This window comes from Micromys minutus, assembly GCF_963924665.1.
Source record: "Micromys minutus genome assembly, chromosome: 1".
NCBI classification, from domain to species: domain Eukaryota; kingdom Metazoa; phylum Chordata; class Mammalia; order Rodentia; family Muridae; genus Micromys; species Micromys minutus.
The window spans coordinates 65,329,153-65,355,881 of record NC_137969.1 but is presented as its reverse complement, the minus strand read 5'-3'; the positions used below and the strand labels follow the sequence as shown (position 1 = coordinate 65,355,881).

Sequence of the window (26,729 nt, the reverse complement as noted above, 5' to 3'; positions counted from 1 at the left end):
GAGCTACACTTCACGTCCTTTCACAATTTAAGAGTTCTCTTTGATGTCTTTCTGTCTAGGCTGTTACTTTGGCAAGGAGATGGTGAGGGTAGGGGTTGTCACTGAAGCCTTCTGTGTCCCTTTCTCAACCACAAGTCTGCATTCAATACCATGGCAAAAGTAGTTCCTTGCCTTTACTGTCATCGGGTGCATGAACCAGGAACTTACAAATGGTTTCTGGTGACAGCACAGACTGTGGACATCCACATGGTCCTGGGCATCAGCACATGCTATGGACTTCAGTATGGCCTCCAGTAACAGACCACGGAAATCAATACAGTCCTCTTCCACTGCACAGGCCACAGACATCAACAAGGCCTCAGGTGACACCTCAGGCCAGTCACATCAGCAAGGCCTCAGGATCAATTGCAACCATCCTCCATCCCAGGAAAGCCAGGAGCTACTGTCTTTCTCTGCCTGCCTTGCTCCTTGGATGAAAACCTTAGACAGCTTTATTATTTTAGAACTTGCCAGAGAGCACAATTGCTGGGCACAGAATCTCCTACCCTAACTGTATCAGCTACACACAGGCAGTACTGATCAGTCCTAGTGCTGGAGCCCTTGGTGACTTTATTGTCTTGTTTTGTAAGAGAAATACAAAGCTACAGCTGAGCTCGTGGTTTTGTTCTTGCTTCTGGTTGTTCCAGGGAATGAGCCCAGGCCTTCATAAGTGAAATATGTGACCTACCAATGGGGTTACCCTACCCCTATTCTACCCCACCCCATCCCACCCCACTCCCATCCCAAGCCTTAGCCTGTCTGACTACACATCCCAGGCTTTCTTCATGCCTCGCTGACCAGAAGCTTAGTCAGGTTCTCCTTAAACACCATGTGTTATTTGTCTGATAAAGAGAAGTTTAAAACCTGAGACAAAGAGTATTATGTTAGCTAAGCCTGAAAAGCTTAGATTTTAATAAAGGATTTCAGAACAGCAGAAATTAGAGAAGCAAGCTGAATCACCAGAAAGGAACTTTTCCTCATCTCTTCAGTCTCCCCAAAGCCTCTCTCCCAGTGTGACACTCTTTCCTCACTGCTAACCCCATCCCCAGAGTGGCTTTTGGATGTTTATCACAGGGATAGAAAACAAACCAAGACAATGGCTTATGAGAGAGAAGACATAGCGATTGTCTAAAGAACAATCTAAGGGCAGATTGTTAAAAAAAAAAAAAAAAAAAAAGACCCAGTGGTTCCTAAGCAAAACAGGCAGGGAGGAGAACTTGTAGGGTGGAAGGGGGACTGATAGGGGAGGGAGATATGGGAGGTTACATGTTAAGCAAGAGAAGGGAAAGGGGGGGAGGGAAAGAGCAGTTAAAGACAGAGGTTTCCTCACAATGACACGTCCTGCATGTGGGGCCATAAACCTTTGGCTCTAGTGTTCTTTGACCCAGGAAATCTATGGGTTAGCAAGATCAAGATCAACTCCCATTCTCAGCAGATGTGGAGACAGTCCAGTATTGAAGGTAGGCTCTGGGGCGCACCCTGTTCTCCTACACAGGGTCTCTGCACCAGCGACTTGAAGCTCCTCCATTTTGTAAGTCACCTTTACATGAGGCAGGTAGAGAAGCCAGTGAGGAGGCCAGGGGGGTTTCAAGCAGTCTGCCATGGCTGACTGGCTGGCTGGCTGTGTTTTCCAAGTTGGTAAATTAAAAGGATGTTTATAGATTGCAGGTGAGGGGTTCTAAGCATAATCGCTCCATCCTGGAAGGAATTCTGGTTAACTAGGCACCAAGACACTACACACTGCCCCAGTAGTAGCCGTAATTTAATTAATGGTAAATTAGATATGCATACTAGTCTCTCTGGGTTGAAGATTATATTACTTTAATGTTCTTTGTTAATGTAGGTCCCAGGAATTGAACTCCAGTCTTCAGGCTTGGTGGCAAGTGCCTTTGCCTACTGAGCCATCCTGTCAGCTTAAGGAATGTTTAGAGGTTCTGCGCAAATAAGAAAAGTCTCTCTAATCACCACAGAGGGAATGAGAAACAATGAAGAGACACCGTCCCCAGCAGACTCCGGAGAGGAATTATTCAATGACTATACTTCCAAACCTTGAAAACCAGGTGGGGGAGAAAAAAACTAGCCTTGTCCCAGGCTTCCCCTACCTGCCATCAGGAGCTTCAGAGGAATGTTTTACTTCCTACTTGCAAACCTTGATTGAGAACCACTGTTTCCAGCCCAGCCTCTTGTAGACAGTGCCGGTGTTTGTTTTGGACTTCGTTTTGGGTCTGAACGACCATCCTGCAACCATTTTCTTCCCTGACCATGACTTGCTTTTTTGTGTAGTTGTGCTATAGTGACAGTTTGTGGCTTGGTTTGAATCAAATTCCTGAACAATTAAAAACCTCCGTCAATGGCTTTAGTAGCAGCCGGCTTCTGTAGACTAGTGTCATTTTAGACCAGGCAGTGCTGGGTTCCTTTGTCCCTGTGCCGACCCTATTTTCTCAGTTCCAGCTTGCAAAGGACACATACAGAGCCAGATCCTTGACCTGATGTAACCCTTGAAACAACGTTTGTAGAAAAGCAAGTTCAGTGATTCGATAGTCTGGGTCACTTACCTGTATGGTTTCCCCTTGACACCAATTTCTGCCCTTACGTTCTATGCACAGCTATGCTTTCTGTTAGACACTCAAAACACACTCTTTCCAAGCCTGAAAGGCATTGCTTAGCAAAACTTTCCACCCCACAGTGCATCATAATCCCCTTTGAATGATGTAAAGGGATCAGGTCTCACAGCTCTGCCATGTGCCTTCACAGCATGCCCCACACAGAGGTGACTAAAATACTTGCTGTCCTCAGAGGAGAACTTCTTTGAAGAAGGAAGCCCCTGCTCACTGCTGTCCAAGCTGGTAATATGCCAAAGCTCTTACTTCCTCTCTCCTCTCACTCTGTGGCAGCATTACTAAATAAGAGGATTGCTTTTGCTTTTTGCTTGCTTGGTTGGTTAGTTGGTAGGTTGGTTGGTTGGTTGATTGGATGGTTGACTGGTAGTTTGATTAGTTAGTGGGTTGGATGGTTGATTGATAGGTTGGTTGGTTGGTGAGTTGGATGGCTGATTTGTAGGTTGGTTGGTTGGTAGGTTGGTTGTTTGGTTGGTTGGATGGTTGACTGGTAGTTTGATTAGTTAGTGGGTTGGATGGTTGATTGATAGGTTGGTTGGTTGGTGAGTTGGATGGCTGATTTGTAGGTTGGTTGGTTGGTAGGTTGGATGGTTGATTGGTACTGTGAGGATTGAATTGGACCTCTACCAGGACCTCCTAAAATGAGACTTACAGAGGCAGTAATCGATGCAAAATCAAAAAGGAGTTTAATCATTCCGACATGTCAGGGCTGTCCCACTTCAAGGGCAAGACAACCCTGAGCAGATTCTAACAGGGGATTATATACCTTGCAAACAATTGGGGCAGAATCTGCACAGTGGTAACTAGGCAGGGTATTGTGCATATTTGGTGGAGTGAAACAACTTTCAAATCAGCTCAGTGTACCGTTGAGGACTTTCTGAGGGGCATCACAGGTGGCTTTGTGTGATAAATAGTTTGGCTTTGCAGCTGTTCCAGGAACCAAACTAGCGATTTTTTTTTTCTTCCTGGAAGGGAGGGGCCCTTGTGCTCAGAGGTTTGTGGTGAAACTTTCCCACTGGCCTTAAATTGACCCCAACTCTGACTCTTTCAGTAGGTTGTTTGGTGGGTTGGATGACTGGTAGGTTGGTGAGTTGATTGGTAGGTTGGTTGGTTGACTGGTTGGTTTGGTTTGGTTTTCTTTTTTCTTTTTCAAATTTATTTATTTATTTATTATATATAAGTACACTGTATCTGTTTTCTGATACACCAGAAGAGGGCATCACATCTCATTACAGATGGTTGTGAGCCACCATGTGGTTGCTGGGAATTGAACTCAGGACCTCTGGAAGAGCAGTCAGTGCTCTAACCATTGACCCACCTCACCAGCCCTGGTTTGGTTTTTCAAGACAGGATCTCTCTGTATCATCATGGGTGTCCTAGAACTCACTCCATAGACAAGGCTGGCTTCAAACTCAGAAATCTGCTTCCCAAGTGCTGGGATTGAAGGAACGGGCTACCACCACCATCTAGCACATTTTGAAGAGGTGCTCACAACTTTACAGTTGAAATTGTTTGCAAAGTCAAGAATTCTGCCTCCCCACTTGCCTCAGGTGTTATGTGTATATGTATATCTGTAAGTGAATATATGCACACGAGACCCGAAGAGGCTATCAAATCCCCTGGAGCTGAAGGTTCTGGAAGTTTTAGCTGCACAAGTACTGGAAATTGAAGCTCTGTCCACTGAAAAAACAGCAAGCTCTTGAAACCATTATGCTATTTCTCTGCCCTTAAAAATTATTTCAGAATGTGAACAGTGCTCTGCTTGGGGATGTTTTGAATGTTTTTTTTTTTTTTTTTCTCTCAGTATTTTAAAGAAGTTTGGGGTTTGTTGTTGTTGTTGTTTTTTGGGTTTTTTTTTTGTTTGTTTGTTTTGTTTTGTTTTTTTTTTTTTCCGGAGCTGAGGACTGAACCCAGGGCCTTTTGCTTGCTAGGCAAGCACTCTACCACTGAGCTAAATCCTCAAACCCTTTAAAGAAGTTTGGCATAGCCAGATGCATAGCCACCCTGCAGCCATGGGGCTGAGCAGGTCTAGCACCCCTAAAATGGCTCTATGTTGTCATGTGACTATGACACGTCCTGAGCACAACTCTTCAAGGAGAAAGGGTTTTACAAACTGTATCTAGAAAGTCAACAGAGACTATCTTCACATAGCTCACAACCCCACTCACTCCTTGACTGGTAAGCTTTGGATGTGGTCCTCACCAAAGGGTTCAGGTGTTAGAAGGTGTTGGGAAGGCCTGTGGAATTGTGAGGGAGGTCAGTAGGCATCCGAGGCTACCACCTAGGACTAAGGTAGTCCTCCTGAGATTCCTTATGTTGAGGTTGTTTGGAAATCCCCTCCCACCAAGTGTTCTGTCTCATTATTACACCATATATTCTCCACTATGAACCCTTTATCAGACTCCAGCTAACGTTGGCGCCATGCCCCTGGCCAGCTACAAATGTTAGACACAACTTATTTTTCTTTTTATCATCACTTCTGTGATGTTATTGTCAAGAAAACTGAATGCACTGACTATTCTTTGAGATGTCTACCTCCTAGTGGATAAACACCAGCAAAGACTTTAGGATCCTGACCCTTCTGGCTCTTCTCTAAACTAATTGATAACGTGTCATTTATTCATTTCTTATTCATATATTAGCTAAACCTGAAAGAAGTAAAAAATTCTCTACCTCCCACCTGTGTAGAAACAATGGCCCAGTGGCTCACCCTGCCTTGGCCTAAGGGACTTCCTGGAGTAAACAATTCTCAGGAGAATTGTAAAATGTGCTGACGGATAGCCATCTGACCCTCTAGAGAGTCCCAGTTAGGGTCCTGATGCATAGGCTCACTAACCAATAGGTCACTAATCAATATGTTTAGCCAACGAATTTAAATTATAACCTTGCTGATGTAACTTATACCCCTAAAAAGTATAAAAACTGTAACAGCCTTTTGAGGTCGCCTCTCCTCTGGATGTAGGCCACCCCAATGCACTGAACAAATAAACCTCTTGCTTTTGTATCAATCCCCAATCTCTTGTCTCATTCATGGGAGCCTCAAATAGATAAGACTCAATTTAGGTCTTAATAAACCTACTGAGTAATTGTCACTAATTCTGCATTGTGCTAAGTGCCCAACATCTGGTTTGATGATACTATTTCCTTAGGCAGGACTTTTCTGTCTTGCAATCCTGAATCCAAGTGCTGGCATTCATACCCCAGTGCCCAGATAATAATATTATTTTTAAATTCTTTGATGTGTGATAGAATTCAATGCTGGTTTTAACAATCACTTTTAAAACAAGTCCCCAGAAAACTTGTCTCCATAAGGAAAAGCTTCTCAGGCTCCTTTCATGTTAAAGAAAATGTGCAGACATTCTGAAGCAACCTAATGCTCAGCCATAGCTCCTAGATACTGAGCAATAGCTCATCAAGAGAAGAGGGTGATATGTTAGAGTAAATGTCCTAAATGCTGACTTCCTCTCCCATACCGTGCATACTAAGTAAAAACCTCAACACTCAGGTTTTGGAGTTTGATTTCTCAAGAGCTCAGTTTCGTTTACCTAAATTTGTTTTTGTCCACTCTTCCACCCAAACAAAACCAAGACAAAACAGAAACACAGCAGCACTAAAGGCAAAAGTTCACATGGAAGAGACACTCATGTCTGTGTTTGTCACAGCCATGTTCACAGTAGCCGAGACACCCCTTTAGCCCAGGTTCCCAGCAGCAGGGGAGTAAATGAAGAAATATGGCATATGAACATGATTACTTTAGTCAGGGTTTCTATTCCTGCACAAAACATCATGACCAAGAAGCAGGTTGGGGAGGAAAGGGTTTATTCAGCTTACACTTCCACACTGCTGTTCTTCACCAAAGAAAGTCAGGACTGAAATTCAAGCAGGTCAGGAAGCAGGAGCTGATGCAGAGCCCATGGAGGGATGTCACTTACTGGCTTGCTTCCCCTGGCTTGCTCAGATTGCTTTCTTATAGAACCTAAAACTATCAGTCTAGGGATGGTACCAACCACAAGGGACCCTTTCCCCTTGATCACTAGTTGGGAAAATGCCTTACAGCTGGATCTCATAGAGGCCTATCCTCAATTGGGGTTCCTTTCTCTGTGATAACTCCAGCTGTATCAAGCTGACACACAGAACCAGCCAGTACAATGATGCAGTGTAAAGAAGCCCAGAATCATACAATGTGCAGCCAAACGCATGGCATGGTATGGAGTGAGCTAAGCCAGACACAGGAGGATAAGAACGAATGTCCTCTCTTAAAAGAAGCAAAGCTGGACTGAAAGAGTAGCAACTGGAGACAGGGGAGAGGGGTGGGTGTGGAGAGGTAGGAGTTAGAGTAGATTGGCACACAGTGTATGCCTGTATGCATGAGCCTCATTAATATGCACATTAGCATATATTAGCTTAAAATTTTTAAGTGGGTCTCTTGGGGGGAAATATACTATGCAATAAACAGGCTTGTTGGGACCTATCACAAGTATGTATTCCTATTGTGAAATTTCAAATTGATTTGAAAAACACACTGAGACGAAAAATAGTGGCTGGGGATCCTGGCAGGGAAATTAAACTTGAATATAAAAGGCGAAGAGGTGGCCTCGGCCTCACCAACATTTTCCCCCCAACTCTCCCTCCTGGTTACTTCTCTTTCCTCCTGGCTCCTTCTGAATAGTCCCAGCTTTGCTTTGGCAGAGGTCTCTTGGTGCCCTGGGTTGTTTGGGTCTAATTCAGGAATTAAGATGGATGGCCCTTGAGTCTGAGGATTCCAGCCCTGACTCCCTTGTAACTTGTACAAGTTACTTATTGTAAGTCAGATAGTCGCAGTGTGACCTGGTACATGTCACAGGCTCACAAACTCATGTTTCTCCTTTCTCAAAAGTGCCTTTAAGACACAGAGCTTGCCCACACACAATCATTGCCTCACTGAACCCTACAAAGAGGTATTGTAATCAATACACAGAACTGAAAAATAACTTGCACAGGCCACAGAAGTCTATCTAGGGTTCTCTGGCCACCCAGGGTTGCCATGTTTATGTAAATTAGAAACTCAGCTCTCTTTAGGCAGAGAGTATATGACCTCTCTACAGTGTGGGCAGTCTATGAGGTACACAGTGGTACTCTAGAAATATTAGGCTTTTCTCCCACCCACTCGCTTTCCCTCCCCATTATGGACTTCCTCACGTGAAGGTTTAAATATATTGTTTGATTATAACAAGCCATATTCTCCAATATATTATCAGAGATAAGTTATAAAACATAAGACAAGAAACAACACAGTTTAAGGTGAGTATTAAAAAGTTTAAAAAGGCTCAGTATTGAGAAGGGAGAACTTTTAAAAGAACACAGTCTATTGAAGTTTGGTCTGTAGCTATGTATTGTAATGCTAAATTCTATACCCAAAGGTCAAGGTATTTTTATATATTTGCAAGCTTTTGTTCTGGAAACCTTGTCCCTTGATTTAAAATGATTGGTTAAAGAAAATTAGCTACAGTCAATTACCAGGGGGATTAGAGATAGGTAAGTTTGGAGTGACCTGGTTGGAGGAGAGAGAGGAGAGGAGGAGGAGGAAGCTGCCTTGGGTTAGGAGTCAAGAAAACATGGCTCTGAGGGCTGGTCAATTGGAGTTAAGACAGCCCAGATGAAACACAGTAAATAATAACTCAGGGTTATCAATAGGAAAGTAAATTCTAACAGCATAGAGGATAGGTATCCACCCAGTTCTTGTGCTGTTTAAGGTTTATTGTAAACAAGAATTGTGTGTCTTTTAGCCAGGAACTGAATGATCAAAGGTGGGGTAGAAACCCCAGATTGGAATTAAAATTTCAACAACACCATCAGGTTTGGATGGGCCAAAGGAAGCATGTAAGACAATGACACAAAATTCAGGAAACTTTTCAGAATGGCCTAGTTTGTTTCTAGGTGATGTAGTAAGACACTGACCAAAAGCAGCTTGGGGAGGAGGGGTGTTCATCTAGTTTACAGGTTATAGTCATGAAAGAAAGCCAAGACAGGAACTTGAGGCAGAAATGTAGAGATGGGAACTGAAGCAGAAACCATGGAGAAGCCTTGCTTAATGGCTGGCTTCAAAAGGCCGAGGCTCAGCTACCTTCCTTATACAGCCCAGGTCTACCTGCCTAGCAAGACCTTGCCTTTGGAGATAGTCCAGATCTGAACTGGAGCAATAGCTAATTCCTGGGAATGAATGTAAACTGGCAATGTGAAATTTCACTCCACAACTTTTTTAGATATCCATCAATCATGACGACCATCCGTCTACGAGAATTTGTAGAGCGTCGCCCATCAATTCCACCTAGGTAAGGCTCTCTTGGATACAAAACCACCAGGCCGAGGAAGGCAGGTACCCAGGGGATAGAATTTCCTATCCTACTGCCTGGGCACTGAGGGGCAACTGCTGTTGGGGGGTGGAGGGGAGGTGTGTCAAGTGAGTCCTTGAGTTTAGAGAAAGTTGTAGGTTTTGTAGAGTTTTTTTTTTTAAAGGTTTAAACAATATGCATGCATGTGGTGTGGTGTGTGTGTGAGAGAGAGAGGGAGGGAGGGAGGGAGGGAGGAAGGGAGGGAGGGAGAGAGAGAGAGAGAGAGAGAGAGAGAGAGAGAGAGAGAGAGAGAGAGAGAGAGGTGCTTGCAAGTACCCCTGCAAGCCAGAAGAGGACATTAGGTCCTGGAGCTAGAGATAGAGGTGGTTGTAAGCTATCTGATATGAATACTGTGAACTGAACCAGGATCCTTTGGAAGAGCATCTAGTTACTTATCCACTGAACATTTATTGAAAGTTGTGAGGTAAGAATGCCTTCTTTGCAGAATCCAAATACCCAAAATATGAGACACATGTTGGTTTTCTTGTGGAATGAACTTCACTGTTAAGAATGGGGAACTCAAACCCAAACTTTGAACCAGAACCAATTGTTTGGGGGATAAATAAAACCACCACGTCTCTCTGCAATATGAGAGCTGACCACATAAAGTGAGATCAAGGAAGGTTTTCATTCATTCTCCAAGACCATATATCACATGGGATAGTAAGCCCTAGAGGTATAGTTAGTTTACTGTGTTGGGTTTATCTTGCTGGGTAAGCCCTCTCTCCTATCAGCACCTGGTATGGGAGACTAGAAACTAAGAAGTTTGGGACAGTATAAGCTTTATACCCTGGGGGCCAGCTTTGTTTTTAACTTTAAAAAAATTATTTTTAAGTTATAAAAATAAATGGGTTCTAGATTTAGAGTCAAGAAGGATACAAGAGAGGGAATATGGACTCTACCTTCATAGTTAAGGAAAGTCGCCCTAAGACAGGCTTGTAGCAGGAGATACTGGCATAGAGGTCTGGAGAGGGCATTGCTTGCAGCTCTGTAAGCCTGGATTACATTGGAGACCCAAAGCTGTTGGCCATGCCAGAGTAGTGGAATTCCTGTTAAGGAGAGCTGCTTACTAGAAGTAGGACCAGTGCAAGAGAGAAGTATGTAGCAGTCAACAAAACTGGAGGGAGTGGAATATATGAAGGGTCATCCAAACCCTTGTATATCATAGATAACAGAATTTGAGATTTGCAGTGTTGCTTTGTGTGGGTTGATATTAAGGTGATACATGATTGGACAGTGGAGAGGTGGGCTAGGAAAATGGAAGAGGAGGACAAACAAAGATGGAGGCAGATGTGTATGTTTCTCTCAGTGCATCTCTTCATAAATAAGTTGATTATGACTGTTTTATAAGGGATGGGATTGTACAAGATCATTTGACTTATTATCTAGGTTGGCAAATTATATCTATTGGATCAGAGTAGTTTGGTGTGCTCTTTGATATGACTACTTAACTGAGTTCAAAGGGTGTAGTGGTGGAGTACATAAACCTCACCACAGAGTTGGGATGTGTGTGAGTCCAAGGCTTGGCAACAACACGCCAAGGGGAAGTGAGTGAAAACAACACTCAGGGGTGGTTGTATCCACACAGGACAGAAGCAGCAGATGCAGTAGAGTGAACGGCACCTGAGTTCTTAGAGGTGGCCTTGAGCGCCAAGTGGTGTGGGGACCGCATGGTGTGTGCTAGGCTCTGCTTTAGAGCAGCATCCTTGGAGCAAGACTGCAGGGGCCGATAAAAGGTTAAGCCATCCTTTTAATATTTACTGCAACAGCTTTGGTCCAGTAGTTCCTTAATATGCCCCATTTCCTCCCATTTGAGATGGCAATGTATACTCTATGTCATGGTACTTGGAAGTATGTGATCTGGATGGTCTTTGTTGGTTGGCTTTATAGGGGATTACGGTTAAGAGATTGCATGCGTCTCAGAAGAGACTTTGAACTCTGGGCCTTTAAACAGCGCTGAGACTATGATAGACTGTCATAGATTACGGGGCCTTCCGAAACTGGACTGAATGAATTTTGCCTTAGGACCTGCTGGTTCTAGGGAGTGGAATGTGATGGTTTGAATAAGAATGGCTCCATAGGCTCAGATGTTTGAATGTTTGGGTTCAGTCTTAGTCTCTCTCTGCCTGCTGCCTACGGATTAGGATGCAAAGCTCTCAACTACTGCTCCAACACTGTGTCTGTCTGCTTCCCACCATGATGATCATGAACCAACCCTCTAGAGGAGTAAGGAAGTCTCCAATGAAGCAATGTCTTTTATAAGAGTTGCCTTAGATATGGTGTCTCTTCACAGCAGCAGAGCAGTGACTAAGACAAAAGACAGAACCATCTAACAAGGAAGGCACCTTTCGGTCTCCAGCTACAAATGTCTCAATACTCTCCATCACTGATGAAAATAGTAGCTGTTTTCATTTTACTGATGAGCAAATGGAACCTCTCCTCCCATTTCTTGAGGAAATACCATGGGTTCAGTACATCCTGGGTGGTAAGAGGGTACAATGGCCATCTCCAGTCCTGCCTTTAATCTCATTTTCTACATTTGTTCAGACCCTTAGCTGAGAGAATTAGCTCCAAGCTTCCCAAACATGCTGCAGCATTCTCTGCTGTCATTATGGCATTGCCTAGATACGGCTGCCCTTACTGTGAGATGAGCTTCGAGTGAGTGAGAGTACCCCTATGCCTGAACATCTAAGCTTCCCAACAGTTCTTGTGATTGAACCCAAACCACCTTTTTCTGTCCCTTTGGTACATTAGTCTGCTTGCTGTCTGCCTAGAAATAGGAAAATCGTGTAGTCCGAACAGAAATAGTGCTGAACTTCTCTGAAAAATAAGAAAATAAAAACCCCACGCATGCTGTAGATGGCTCCAAATAAGACATAAAATGTAGGGACTGGGTTTGCTTTATGGCTCTGGTGTTTACTAGCTGCATGGTATCCAGAGTGTACACATAGCCTCTCTGGGCTTCTTTTTACTGTTATAAAACAGTTATATAAACAGGGAGTTCATGTTTACTTTGTTTGCTAGGAGCCTGATGATTAAATGGGACCCTATCGTTAAGGCTGAGAAGGACATATGATGATATCCCTTTGGCAGTGGTACTGCATAGACAGACAAACTCACTCCTGAACTCACCCATGGATATTGAATGTTCTCTGTCTAAGTCCAGATCCTCTTCTGGTTACAGCCCTCCTCACAGGAAACAGATATAGTCTCATGTACGTTGATCTTACTCTTTCTAAGCTACCAGGGTCACACAAATAATGTACAATGTAGGCAGACGCAGCAGGCTTACCCACTCACCTTAGGAGGGCTTTCTATGACTGATTCAGCAGCAATCAGTAGCCTGTAAGCATGGGCTGACACAAGGGGCATTCCCATTCACTCATCCTTTTCCCCAAGCCAAAGTGCAAAAGCCCCTGGCCAAGCCAGACAAATTTCTCCTTAAGTTGCATTTTTTTTTGTCTCCCTTATTACTTTAATTAATGAATTAGAAGCTTTCTCGAATTGCAGATTAAGGTGGCATGTGAGAACTTGGAATATTCACACTAAAGAATCAGAGGGAGATGGGCAGGCAAGGTAGAGTACACCTCTAATACAAACATTCAAGAGGCTGAGGCAGGAGGATCGCAAAGAGACACTATCTCAAAATAAAAATAACAGGAGACTGAGACGGGGTATAGGACTCCTGCTGAGCATGTCTAAGTCCCTGGTTCAACAGGCAGCTCTGATGATGTGGGAATGGGGTAGTGGCTAACAGAGTGAGACATGCAAAAGAGAGAAAAGTTAGAAGCAAAGTGAGCCATCTCTTTCTTCCCCACATATCTCATTTCTCCACTCAGCCTGCATCTGCTCATTCTCTTCACCTCCCATCACTTCAGCCTCCCCTGGCCAGGGGTTTTTTCCAAGGAACTGTAATGGGTCATACTACTGGAGGCCTATGGAGGACGGCTCCATTCTCTAAGCAATGGCTAGGGCAGGATGAATTTTTTCACTCAGCAGGCTTTGGTGTACAGATGATGTCAGAGAAGATCAAGTAGCCTGCTGCAGATAGAACCATGAGAACCATGTCCCAGATGCCTGTGATTCCTCACAAACCTTGACTCTAGGGGTGTCCTTCTACCTCAGTGCTCAGAAATAGAGGCTTGCTTAGGTGGTACTCCTACTTTCTACACACTCAGCAATGTCATTTGGTCTCTATTTTTGGGCCAGCTTCTCTCTTATGACTTAATCCCTGGTGTAACTCAGGGCTCACTCCTATTATTTTAGCTACTAGGCAGGCCCAGATAGCCTGTGGTTATTCAGAAAATTACAGCTCTCCAAGGTCTGTTTGCACAAACAGACCTGACTTGACCAGCACTTGCTTTGATACACACTAGACTGTCACACCCCCTTAACTCCTGCAATTATTCAGATTTCTAATAGTCCCAAAAGCCAGTATGTTGAAGGCCTAGTCTCCCTGACAAGGGATGGTGGAACTTTTAGAAGAATGAATTCCTGCCGTAATATACTATGTGGCCAAAGCAACAGGACAATTAACTAGTCACAGACTGAAACCATAAGGCAAAATAACCTTTATTTATTTTTTAACTTTGGTATCACTTTTAATGATATACTTATTTTATTTTTTGCCAGTTGCAAGACTATTTATTATTATTATTATTATTATTATTATTATTATTATTATTATTATCATTACATTTTAAATGTCTTCTATAAAACCCCCATTTCAACATCTTTGCCTCTAAGAGGTTGCTTCTCCACCTACCTACCCACTACCACCTCACCCCTCCAGCATCCCCCTTCTCTGGGGCATCAGCTGAAGAGGTTGCAACCCCATAGGAAGAACAACAGTATCAACTAACCAGATCCCTCAGAGCTCCCAGGGACTATGCCACCAACCAAAGAGCAAACATGGGCCTGTTCCTATCTCTGTTACATATGTAGCAGAGGATTGCCTTATCTGGCACCAGTGGGAGAAAATGGATGCACTTGGTCCTTTATTGTTTATAAGATGATTTATCTGACATGTGTTACAGTAACAAAAAGCTAACACATCCACACATACTCTACTCTGAACTCAGCTGTGATTTAGTCTTGGCTTATGTGTGATTTCCCTTCTTTAGGGAGTCTTCCCCATACTCTTAGTCTATGCAAACCCTGAACACCCAGCCCTCCTTAGTGTTCTACCAGCTTGTCCTCTAATTTCTGTCAGTAGGTTCCCTTTGTATGCTAATCTTGCAGATTTTGTGTCACTATCCATCCCATCCTCGTGTCTCAATATTACCAATGAGCTACCTCCCCTTAGTCCCATATCCACAGGCTCTACCACTTCCCAACAGTGCCATTGGGGCTGAGGCTTCCACATACCTCTGCATTTCGGTTGCAGAAACACACCTCAAGCTCATACCCCAGACTTACTTCCTCTAATGCAGGTGGCTCATGTTATACTTCAAAACAAGAACCAAGATGGTAGATGCACTTGTAAGCCCAGCACTAAACAGGAAGATAATAATAAGTTCAGGGCCAGTCAAGGGTATATGGAGAGAGAGACCTGTCTGTCCTTACAACACAGCTCTCTTAGATGAGATTAGAATCCCCCTCCCAAACTTACTACCACATGCCTTGACATTACAGTCCTATATAATCAATTATTACACTAAAAACTTACTATGGAATCTTATAAACATTTCAAAGGTTAAATAATAAATGATTCTCATATTTTATTCCTATGTTTCAGCAATTATCAACATCTGTTTCATTGACTTTAAGGGTTTTATTTATTTCATTTTATGTATATGTTCCTGAGTGTATATACGTGTACCAAGTGTGTGCAGGTATCCTCAGGGTCCAGAAAAAAGGGCATCAGATGCCCAGGAATTGGAGTTTTGGAAGGTTGTGAGCTGTCAGATGTGGGTTCTGGGCACTGATCTGGGTCCTCTGCAAGAGCAGCCAGTGCTCTAAACTGCTCTGTGTCTCTCCTCGACATTGGTTTTACAGATAGTCCCCTGTCTCCTTCGATTCCTTCCTCCTCTCGTCCCACTCTCTGCCCCACCCTCCTTCCCTCTTCCTTTTTCTTCTTCCTACTCTTTGGACCTAATGCATGACATGCTAAGTATGTCACTGTGAATCTTGGAAGTAAATGACATTGTTACAGGTTTTAGAGATTACTGGGGAAGGGAAACCAGCCAATACCACAAACTCAGGTCTGGTGGAAAGACACTTTTTATGAATAACAACCAACATGACTGGAAAATTCCACTGGCTTCAGTCGCTTGGAACAAGGCACAAAGTTCAGATACCACACACCAGCTGGTATGTATGCCTCTGGAAAGAACAGACTGTAGTGACTGCTTCTTTCTCGCCCATTTCCACTAGGCTCTATATCACTCACCAAGGAAAGGATATCAAAGGCTATTACCCTGGACAACTGGCAAGACTCCATTTTGATTACAGTGTGAGGAAGGCTCCAAGGTGAGACATAGCCTTAATCTTAATTTCTAAGGATATCATCAAAGCTAAAATGATAGGCAAAGTGGGCTGCATTATCTTTTTTCAGCGCTTAATTTTAAAAAATTATTTATGTATATGTATGTGGGTATGTACATCTGAGAGCAGGTACCCATGGAGGCTAGAAGTCAGATGGCCCATGGGGATGCTAGGAATTGAACACAGGTTCTCAGTAGGAGCTAGCCATTTCTTCAGTCCCTAGCTGTACAATCTTAATGGTAGCAATAATAATACTGTTAATCACAAGTGTTACCTGATAGATAGAAGGGAGGGGGATACACCAAACTATTAAAAATGTTGGGACTTCTTGATTTGGGTTTTGTGGGACTTTGAGTGTTGAGATTGAACCCAAAGCCGCAAGGATGCTAAGCATGAGCTCCACCGAGGAGCTGCGTCTCTAGCACTGACAATAAGGGGCTTTGTTTGTATTCTTCACAAGGAGTAACATTATTAGTACTTTGTCCTTAAAAAAAAAAAACTCTTTTGTCTATTTCACAGATGTTCCCAAAGAAGAACATATTGCTTCCACAATCAGCAATAAATATAGAATTTTTATTAAATCATCTATGAAATTCAAGAAACATGCAGTTTAGAATTCTAGGTTGGCAGAACAACTTAAGTTTGCTAGCATTTGATTTTATTCTCAGTAGAGTTGTAAGTCTGGTCTATGTGGTTCCTTCCATTCTATGTGTGGCTCTCACGAAAGGAAAAGCAAAAAATAATAACCATAGACATGTTATTTCCTGGTTCAGAAAAACTAGAAACTATAGGAGGCAAAAAAAAAAAGTCAATTTTAGGAACTTATAAAATGTTTGATTTGGGGCAATTTTCACATTCTCTGAGTATCACACACCCAAATAAAGGAATGGATGTAATATTTTAAGGCAGATAAAGCACTTGGCATGATTATCTTCATTTGAATTCATCTCCTATGTTATAATTTCCCTTCTCTTAGTTGATTACCATCTAGTCAACCTCCACTTACCACCATCAGGGGTGGGGCTGGCACACCTCTGTATTTAGCGCACTGCAGAGTCTATGTTTAGATTAGGAAGGAGCTGGAAGGAGCTCTGAGCTCATCCTGATCCAGTTACGAATACTAACTGAAATGGTTTGCCATCAGTTCTCAGTTTAGTCACTGTGTGCCTGCCTGCTCATGCCACAGTGCACACATGGAACTCAAAACACAGGGATTGAATTCAGGTGACCAGCCTTTGTCCAGTGAGCCATCTTGATGGGCCGAGTGGCATGTCTGGACTAAGGCCACACAATTACTGTAAATGTTAGGCTTAAAATGTAATTCATAGTTCCCAAGTCCCAGTTCAGGGCTCTTGGTACTAAATCAATTATTTGCTAAGAGTAACTTCTGTTTTTAGCTGCTTTCAAAATTCAAGCTGAGCTTAGCCTTTGGAGTCACTGGGAACTATAGATGTGTGCCATCATACATGACCTAATAAACTATTTAGAGCTGAGTCCTCTACTAGAAAACAAACAAGAGAGAAAATGATGGTACCTATATGTGTATATAGTTTGTTCAGTGCCTTGCTGGAGAACATTTTTTAAAGAAATATTGAATATATCCAACTTCAAGATGGGAGACATAAATCCCAAAGCAATGAGATGAATTATGGATTTCATGTCTACCACTTCTGATGTCTCCCTACTCTTTTCAACATGAAGGTGTCGCCATTCTTTGTTAGCACCAAAGTCGCTTGAAAAGCTTTCTTAGGGGCTGGAAAGATGGTTCAGTGGTTAAGAGCACTCTGCTCTTCCAGAGGTCCTGAGTTCAATTCCCAGCAACCACATGGTGGCTCACAACCATCTGGTGTGTCTGAAGACAGCTACAGTGTACTTATATGTAATAAATAAATCTTAAAAAAAAAACAAAACAAAACAAAACCCTTTCTTAACCTTTGTTGATATCCTTCATTGCTAAATGTGCTGAAACAAAATACATGTATATTTTCAAGGTCTCAGGGCAGGCCACCTAGTGTCTTAGTGTACTTACATCCAAGCCTCAAGCACGCCAGGCCTGTGAATGAACACTCCCGGGAGAGGATGAAGGTAATGGCCATTACATTTAGATTTCTTGTTTGCTTTCATCTTTGAAGGATAGTTGGGGAGGAGTATGGGAAAGTTACAACTGTTCAACAGAACACCAAGATGAGCCTCAGTGTTAGTCTAGCTAATACAGTGCTTTGACTCTAGATTACAGCTCATGAGAAAAATGGACCAGTTCTCCAAAGGTGCTCAGCAGGCTATTTTTGTTTCACTATAGACCCCTCATAGACTTGGCAATTCCATTCAAGAGCACAACTCCTTATCAGCCTCAGTTAGACCAGCAAACGCTCATTCGATACATTTGTTTTAGAAGATTGTCAAGGCCTACAGACATGTGGCATAATGAGACAACTTACCAAAGAGACTACTCCCTGCCGTTTTATGAGATTGGTAAGTGCTATCACTTAGCTGAGAGTAACCTTGCCAATGGGCCAAGATCAGCATGTCATGGGGGCTTACTGTCTCAAGGGGCATGACTGGGAGCAGTCAGACTGAGGACCGAGACACATGTGCAGATGGGGAGTTTAAAGAAGTCAAGGGAGAGCCCAAAGCCTTCTTCATTTCTTTCTAGTTCCCTGCATCTAAGACTAACAAGGGTGAGTGAAGGTCCTTCACTGCCCTCAGAAGCTAACCTGCTGAGCACTGGAAATGGATTTTTGAGTGCACCCATGCTCTGCTAAGGGAACCCTTTTAAACATCTATAATAACTAATAATTTACACCATGGTTCACAAGTTCTACACTCCCCTGGTATCACATCTGTATGTTGTAGCCTGTATGAGGGTCCCTGAGGTGGGCAGAGGGGATCCTGGGTAGTCATGTGACACCCACTTAAACAGTACCCATGTTACCACAGCCGGTGATGCTTTCAACTTTGGCTCACTGAGTAAATTGCTGAATTTCTAAATGAGTGATCCCCCACATTTGGGGGTGGGGTGGTCTCACACTTTGTCAGGCACTTACGTTGTTTTAAACAGGGGAAGCCACTTTTCCAAGAGGTCTCATGAACTAACCCTAAATCACACACCAGGAGGAAAGAGGCAGAATTCATATCAATACTGCTTTCCAGCCTGGCTCTCCTCAGAGCTATATACTGTCTGTCTCAGCCTGCACTGCCAGTTGCTTAATAGTTTTTCTTAGAAAGAGTTCCTGTCTTTTTATTGAAAAACAGAAAACTAATGTACAACCAGCTACTCTCAAGGCTGAAGTGTGCATACCGGAGGGAGGTTCAAGGCTGACCTGGGCTAACCTGGGCTATAAAATGAGTTTAGGAGTGGTAGAGATGCAAAAGATTTCCCTTCTGTCTCTTGTCCCCAGAAAAGGCAACTGCAATCTGGAGGAATTCTAGAGTCAGAAGGGAAGAGATGTCCAGGCTGAAAGCCAGAAAAAAAAATTCTAAAAGAGCTCCCTCTGTTCGCTCTCCAGACAGTCGCCTCTGACAGCCGCTAGAAAACACTCTGAAGGCTCCCTAAGTAATTCTTGGGATTTAAGGTCAGAAATCCTGTTAGAAAAACTCTAAAAGAGCTGTGCCTGCTCTCTATGAATTTTCCAACTAAATCAGAAATCCTGTTAGAAAAACATTCTTGAAGAGCTCTGCTCTCCAGAGATCTTCAGACACCTCAGTTCTTGCTAGAGAAATATTCTAAAAAAGAACTGCCATTGCTCTCTGCTAGCTCATCTCACACAGACCAAAAGCAATTTTTTACTCACATATTAATTCAGTTATTTATTCCAGGTTCTCTCTTCACTATCGCATGAATTAGCATCTCAGGACCTTAGCTCTTAGGAAAAGGACAAGTACTTTCCCCCTACTTTTTCTAACAACGCAAAAGAATTCAGAGATCTGCTTGCCTTTGTAAACTTTATCAGGTGGGACCTTGTCCTGAGAGTAGCATTCTGACCACACCTGGAACTAAATTAGCTCTGTCCCAGGCTGACCCTGAACTCAGGAATCTGCCTGCATTTGTAAGCATAAACAACAACAAAACATAGCAGGTGGAATCTTGCCCTGCAATCTCCACTCCCTAAATCTCTCTACTTCCTTCCTTAGTATCTTTCTGATAAGCATTTCTAGTCACATTCTCTAGATTAATGAAATATTTTTCATTCTTCATATTATGACATGCTTGTTTCTATAGTGTGTTTTAAACACGTAATAGCAAAGTTGTGTTATAATGCCACCATTAAAACGCTCTAGCGTTTGCCTCATTGTAAAAGACTGTTGTGTTCAACCTATGCCTTCCTTGAACACTTCCTGTTACATACAAGAACCTGCTAGGGACTGTAAAGAGTTATGATTGGGATGGGTACTCCAGCAGGCAAGAATTTAGAGACCGCAGTAACTACAGATGCCAAGTTGGCACAGACTGTCTGTCCTCCATACAATATAGGAAAGGAGAACAGGAGTCTAGGGTTAGGACACCGATATTAAAACCAAATGATTTTTATTACATTTTAATATAAGCTAATATCTATTAATTGTAAACTAAAGAAAGGAACTGGATTCAATCCCCCTTCCTATATTTAAATTTATTTTTGGTCGGGGGAAGAGGGAACTTATCAATCAGCCTGTGTTTGGATGGATAGGTCTAGCAATCCGATGGATGGTTAAGTCCATGTCCTTAGTAAGGAGAGTTGAGAAGGGGATAAGAGAGGGAGGAGGGGGAAGGAGAGAAAGGGAGAGAAGAGGCAGAAAGCATATTTAAACATCTTTAAATTGGGTTATTTGCTATATGTGTGCTCATACATGTGAGCATGAAGAGGTGACCTGGTGGGGGCTGTTCTCTCCTTCCACTATCTGTAGTCAGAGGGCTGAACCCAATTTGTTAGACTTGGCTATAAGTGCCCTTTCCCACTGACCATCTCCCTGGCACCCATATTTTAATTATATCCCTTTAAGTGTCTTAAAATCCTTTTATTGTGGATGGTTTCTTAGAAACTGGTGTGCTAAAGTTTCAGTGAGTAGCCCTAAAACAAATCACTAGTTTTAAATTCCAGGTTGTGATCGGAAATCAGGCATGATTTCATCTGATCCTAGACCAGCTAATTCAGTACCAGACGTCTACTGTTGTGGTGAGAGGAGCAGCTTTGCAAGAAGCACTTTTTAAAACCAAAGTAAGCATGGTATTCCAAGAAAACAACTTTGGGCATTTTTTAGTGACTAAATTAACAGTTAAGTCTGTCTACAGATTATTGCCTAATTCTAAATAAATTTTGTGTTGCAAATTCTTTTCAGAGCAAATTGTTTGAGAAATCAAGATCCCACCTTGAGAACATGTCATCTGTTAAAGGGGATAATGGTGCCTGCCTGCAACGCCACTACATAAATGGGAAAATAAAAATGTCAATGTCAGAATTTGTCACAAGCTGTTAGCATCTTGTTGCTGCTGCTGACCAACTTCTAATCTCTAACCTTCTCAATAAGTGTTCATTCATGGGATCAGAGGTTATACTGTAACTTCCTTATACACGATTGTGCATTATTACATACACACACAGAGGGAGGGAGAGAGGGGGAGAGAGAGAAGAAGAGGAGAGGACAAGAGAGAAAGAGAGCCAGAGGAAACTGGTCAAAGAAGACTGAAAGACAAAGCATTGAGGGACATCTGTTTACAGAACAGTTCACTGTGGCTGCTTATATTCTAATGCTAATCATGTTCCCCAGAAAACTGTTAGCACAAGAAGATCTGCTTGTAACTTCTTGGAATCTGCCCCCAGTTGGTTCTGATTGGTAAATAAAGATGCCAACAGCCAACTGCTGGAGAGGACAGACCAGCAGGATTTTAGGATTCCTGGGCTTGGGCCAGGGAAGAGGAAGAAAGGAAATGCCAGCTGAGTGTGAAGAGGAGAGACCATACCTGAGAAGAGTGGAGGACAGAGGCACATCTGCCATGAGGAGCAGCCAGGAAAGCGTGGCCTAGAGGGCTGTCCAACTGGGTCCAGATCAACCAAGACAGAACACAGAATCAGTGAGTAATAACTCGGGATTAACAGCATGGAGGTTAGGCAGTGGCCCAGCTACTGTACTGATTAATCATATTAAATATAAAGGCTTTGCATGTGTCATTTGTTTGGGAAGCTAGACCATTGGAGTGGGTAGTAGAATCTACATCTGGGATGCAACTCCTCAGGAAAAGAGATAAAGGGTCCCAAAGAAAAGGAATAACCCCAAAGAAAGGAATCCTGCCTTCTGGGTGCTGGGAGATACTCCCTCACATCTGACATATCAGTTGGCTTTGAGAGCCCCAATTTGGAACGCCCCACCAGGCCTTAGGGAAGGTCCCTGAGTCCCCCTCCCTACCCAGTTAATTAGTATAAAGGACCACCAATTTACGTGCCTAGTTGCTGTTGCTATAATCTGCCCTAAAAAATTGTATAAAAAGCTTAAGAAAGAAAGAAGGGGTTGCCTCTCCTCTGGGTGCAGGATGACCCAGAACAATAAACTTTCACTGGGGGTGGGGGATGGGGTCTCCTGGTAGCTGAGGCTCACTTTGAGTCTTACAGCTTCTTCCTCAACACCCCCCACCCACCCAAAGTGTAGCCTTTCTGTGAACAAATTCCTCCAAGAACGTGCAGTTCCATATAGTTTCAGCTGCCTTCCTTAGTCTCTGAAAAATGGTCAACTAGGCATCACCAAGAGATTTGAAAACCAACACAAGACTAAGGCCAAAATAAGAGACCCCAGTCCATCTAGAATAGAATTCAAGGGATACAAAGGAAAGAAAGCTAGTGTAACTGCTTGTATTAGAGAAGTAGAATATTATATATGAGTCAATATTATGGGCATCATATATGCAGATTAATGATGTACTTGCAGAGACTGAATAGCTCTGTGATATGCTATCTTCAAGCTCCTCTGAAGGCTGTAAGGTTCCAGTCCTAACCCATAGTTCTGAGAACTTGCATGGAGGGCACTGGTGTGTTAAGTCCTGGTCTAAGTCTGAAGGCCTGGTTCAGTACAAATAAGTTTCCTGCATTTAAATAGTTAGTCTGTACATAATTGGTGATCCTGTTTGGGTAGGTTTAAAAGATGTGGCCTTGCTAAAGGAAATATGTCATTAGGGATAGAATTTGAGATTTCAAAGAGCTGCATACCACTCCCAATGTTCTCTCCTTTATGGTTACTGTTCAAGATGGAAGCTCTCCGCCTGCTGCTCCAGCCACCAGGCTTGCTTGCTTGCCATGCTTTCCCGTCAGGACTCATCTCTCTGTGTCAGGTAGCAGCTCATGGTGGACAGCTTAAGTTCCATGGTAACTTGGTAGCTTAAGGTCAAACATTCAGTCTTTATTGAGGCCCACCAGGAGGCCATGAACTATCTGAAAAGGAAAGTAGTTTTCTGGCTGTGTTCTAAAGACCTGTTCTGTGATTCGGGGCCTGCCAACATCTTTAAACAGCATCCCTGTTTGCCACAGACAAATCTAAGGAATCATGTGACCTTAGTGGTGGGGTAGCTTGCAGAATAGCCTGGGGCCTACTGTAGAGCATCTTCTTGTCCAACTTCAAACCATAAGTTTTTGGTAGTATGCTGGTCTATAAGACTGGAATTCCCTCATTTCAATCATTTGGCAAAATTAGCAGCTTGAAATAACAAGACCAAATGAGGAATAAGTTACACATAAAATAAAAGAGGCCCACTAGGCATGGCTTACTGGGAGGAGTCTGATGCAATAACCTAACCTTTCCTTTAGGAGGGCTATCTTTTAGAAGTTTTATTAAATTTTTATTGCACTTTATTATTTACTACTGTGTGTACATACATGCACACAGGGCATGCATGATGTGTGTATGGCACATATGTGGAAGTCAGAGGATAACTTTGTGGGATCAGTTCTCACCTTCCACCTTTACATGGTTCCAAGGATTGAATTCAAGTCATCAGGCTTGTACAAGAGCTCTTGTGTAGTGTGTAGTTTTATGCTCTACCCACCTTTAGCTCCAGGACATGACCAAGCTATCAGCCCCCTTCCAGCTTCCCTTAAACCCTGATAAAAGTCACACAGATTTTCAATCACAACTTGCCTTCTTGGCACAATTGCTGGGTGCCACTATCCCCTGCCTGGAAAAGGTGTACCCTTATCAATTCCTTATCTCCACCTCTTCCACCTGCCCTAAACTTCAGCTAGGCAGTCCCACCTAGCCCCTGCCAAACATCTATGGCCACCTACCTGTAGTAGTGGCCACAGGCTCTAGCTCCCCCCAAGACCTCACATGGTTATGTTCTCCATGGCAGAAACATTCTACCTTCCTTTTGTCTCCCTTTTCCTGGGACCCGAAATTCCTGCCTGTACCTTCTACCCAGCAACTTGCCCCCAGCTTTACAGACAAATCAAGAACCAATCGGGGAACAGGACCTTAGCATCACAACTGTTCCCTTCAATCCCCCAAGGATACTTATGCTTAGGCAGAAGCAATTTCAATGACTTCCAGGTGGCCTCTCCCACCAGCTAGCCCCAGCTCATGGATCAAAAGCACCACTATGGGATTCTTCTAGATGCTAAGTATTATTCTCACTACTCCTTCTGGAACCAAAAAACAAAACCAAACAGTACAGGTACAGAACCCTGAGACACAGCACTGACTCACACCACCACAGATCCCAATCTCTGTAAGCTTCAGATCTGGAATCAGCCAGTTCTGAGCCAGACCCCACAAAGGCAAATCTTTTTTTTCCCTTACTCCACTGCACATAAACATTACTAAGAACCCACATGAACCATGTGGGGAAGCAAGAAGAAATAACAGCAGCACACATTTTGGGTAATGAGCTGTTGAGATCATGATCCCCCTTAATACACAGTCCCAGGGCTTTGAGCATTTCAGGCAAGCAGTCCACCACTTGATCTATATCCTCAACTTCTATTTGTTTGTTTTAAAAGTTCATTACTCAGACAATAAAGTTTGACTATTTTTCAATGGCTTTTGCCAATCTTTGCCTTCTAATTGTATTTAATCCTTACAAATTGCCAACAATTTCCACCACTCTTGGTTTGCCTTTTGTATGTTCTATGCCTTGTTAAATAATTGTATCTCCTGTTATTGCCTCTTTTTGGTTTTTTGTTTGGTTTTTGGAAATGAGATTTCTTTCTCTGTGTAACCCTAGCTGTTCTGGAGCTCACTTTGCAGAAAAGCCAGGCTGTCCTCAGACTCAAGAGATCTATCTGCCTCCCAAGTGCTGGCTTCAGATTTTTAAGCTATTATCATAGAAAGTCCAAATTCCTGTTCTAAACCTATATTTAATACTAATTTAGCATCAATAATCCTCTACAAATCAGTAATCAATGTACAAAAATCCTGGCCCTAGTAGCAGCTGTCCCTGCTCTTATTATTGTCAATTACATTTTTTATTAATGCACCAAGTACCATAAATTGTTAAAACATTAATGCTAGTTGTCATGTTGCCTTTCATGGGGATCTTTGGGTACATTTTCATGTCATCTATACTTCCTGTAGATTTATTCATCTTTCTACTAGTTATTTTTGTTTGTGGCATCCTCAGTATTTTAAGGGTCTGTATTAAAATAACTTTAAGTCCCAATCCCCTCAAGGTTCTTAAAAACCTCAACTTTCCCCATGATAATGCCACATTTTGATTAGAGAAGCAGACCTCTTTGAGCCAGACGTGGTAACACACACATGGGAAGTGGTGTCCAGAAATTTCAAGGTAATTCTGAGCTACAAGGTGACTTCCAGGCTAGCCAGGGCCATATAAGACTCTAAAGTAAACACACACAATCTCTCTTATCTCTTCAAAAATGTCTGCCCTACTGATTCTATAGTATTCAATTAATATCAACTAGGTCTACTAATTTTCCCTGCTCAAGTATCTTGTGCTACAATTGAGTAAGGTTAACTCTGTGGTGAGTCCCACTTGCAGACTCAATATACTAAATTTTAAATTTTAAGATGTATATGTCCACTACATGTTTGTAAGTATTCATGAAGACCAAACAACAGTGTCAGATCCCCACAAGTAGAGTTAGAGACAGCTGAGAGCCATACAATTTCAGAACTGAACTCTGGTCCTCTGAAAAGACAGCAAATGATCTAAACTGCTGAGCTCTCTCTCCATTCCCTGGCTTGGGTTTTCCAATTCAGCAGTTCTGCTGCTGCTCAGCTATAACAGGCATGTAATATTTCTACCTATTGGAGACTCTCATAACAAGTATTAGTTGTTTGGTTGAGCATCCCTGAGTCCGTTGTCAACCTCACCAGCCCCTTCCTAATTTTGTTCCATTTCTTCACCTCTGCAGATCTTCCCAGTCTGGACATGAACATTGTCCCTCATCCCATTCATCTAGTTAGTATGTCTAGCTGTCTCCTATGGGGTTCCATTCATTTCACCATGTACTGGTTCACTGAAGTATTTCTGTATAAAGCATCAATGTTTAGGGATCTGCTGCTGCCATAAGTCTCAAAAAGACTGTACTTGCCCCTGCTACTGCATATTCAGTATCTAGTAGGATATGGCATACAAAGCCTTGTTAAATAAAATTATAATAGTTATCAATGATTTGAAGGACACCAAACCATCTCTTCTAAGCAACTGATAATTCACATTCAAAGGAAAACTGAATTATCCAGAGTGGCTTAAAATCAAATAACAGGAACGAGAGACATTCTGGGTACTGCAGGAAAAAAATCCTGTTCATTACTGAAAATAGGTTTCAATAATGCAATGCTTATAGCCAAGAATACAGATCTTCCCAGGTCTTTCAGTTTCCATGGGGAGAGAAACAGGATTTACTGCCATTTGCTCTTTTGATATGTTAGATGGCTGGAGGAATCACCTGTGTTATAATAATCAATGATTATTTATTGAATCAAATGAAACCGCTATTTTAGAATTTTTCTTTAACCATGTACTAATCAAAACACTTCAGTTAATTATATATAATTTTTTTTTTTAAGATCCTCTAAAAGATTCCACTAGTCTCTGCCCACCTTGTCCCATAGTGCATGGGACACCCTTCATTCCTACTAGTATTACTAGGAACAGAAGAAAAACACACAAAGCATATTGGAAATATTTGGTTCCTTTTAATCAGCTATTGATGGTATAATAAAATAATTTCAAGTGATACCTAATTTAAACATTTAATGGTTCATGGAAGGATAATCTCAATACAACATAAAG

General features: G+C 42.5%; 1 protein-coding gene across 1 annotated transcript; it reads left to right on the top strand.

Annotated features, from left to right (window-relative positions):
* Window positions 1-8,912: 8,912 nt before the first annotated feature.
* SPMIP3 (sperm microtubule inner protein 3) lies at window positions 8,913-20,933 on the top strand (the record flags this gene model as incomplete). Its single annotated transcript, XM_080916187.1, has 5 exons — window positions 8,913-8,968; window positions 15,404-15,499; window positions 17,814-17,986; window positions 20,593-20,709; window positions 20,831-20,933. 4 exons carry the CDS (start codon window positions 8,913-8,915, stop codon window positions 20,700-20,702), a joined length of 435 nt encoding a protein of 144 aa, XP_080772313.1. The 3' UTR covers window positions 20,703-20,709; window positions 20,831-20,933.
* Window positions 20,934-26,729: the final 5,796 nt, after the last annotated feature.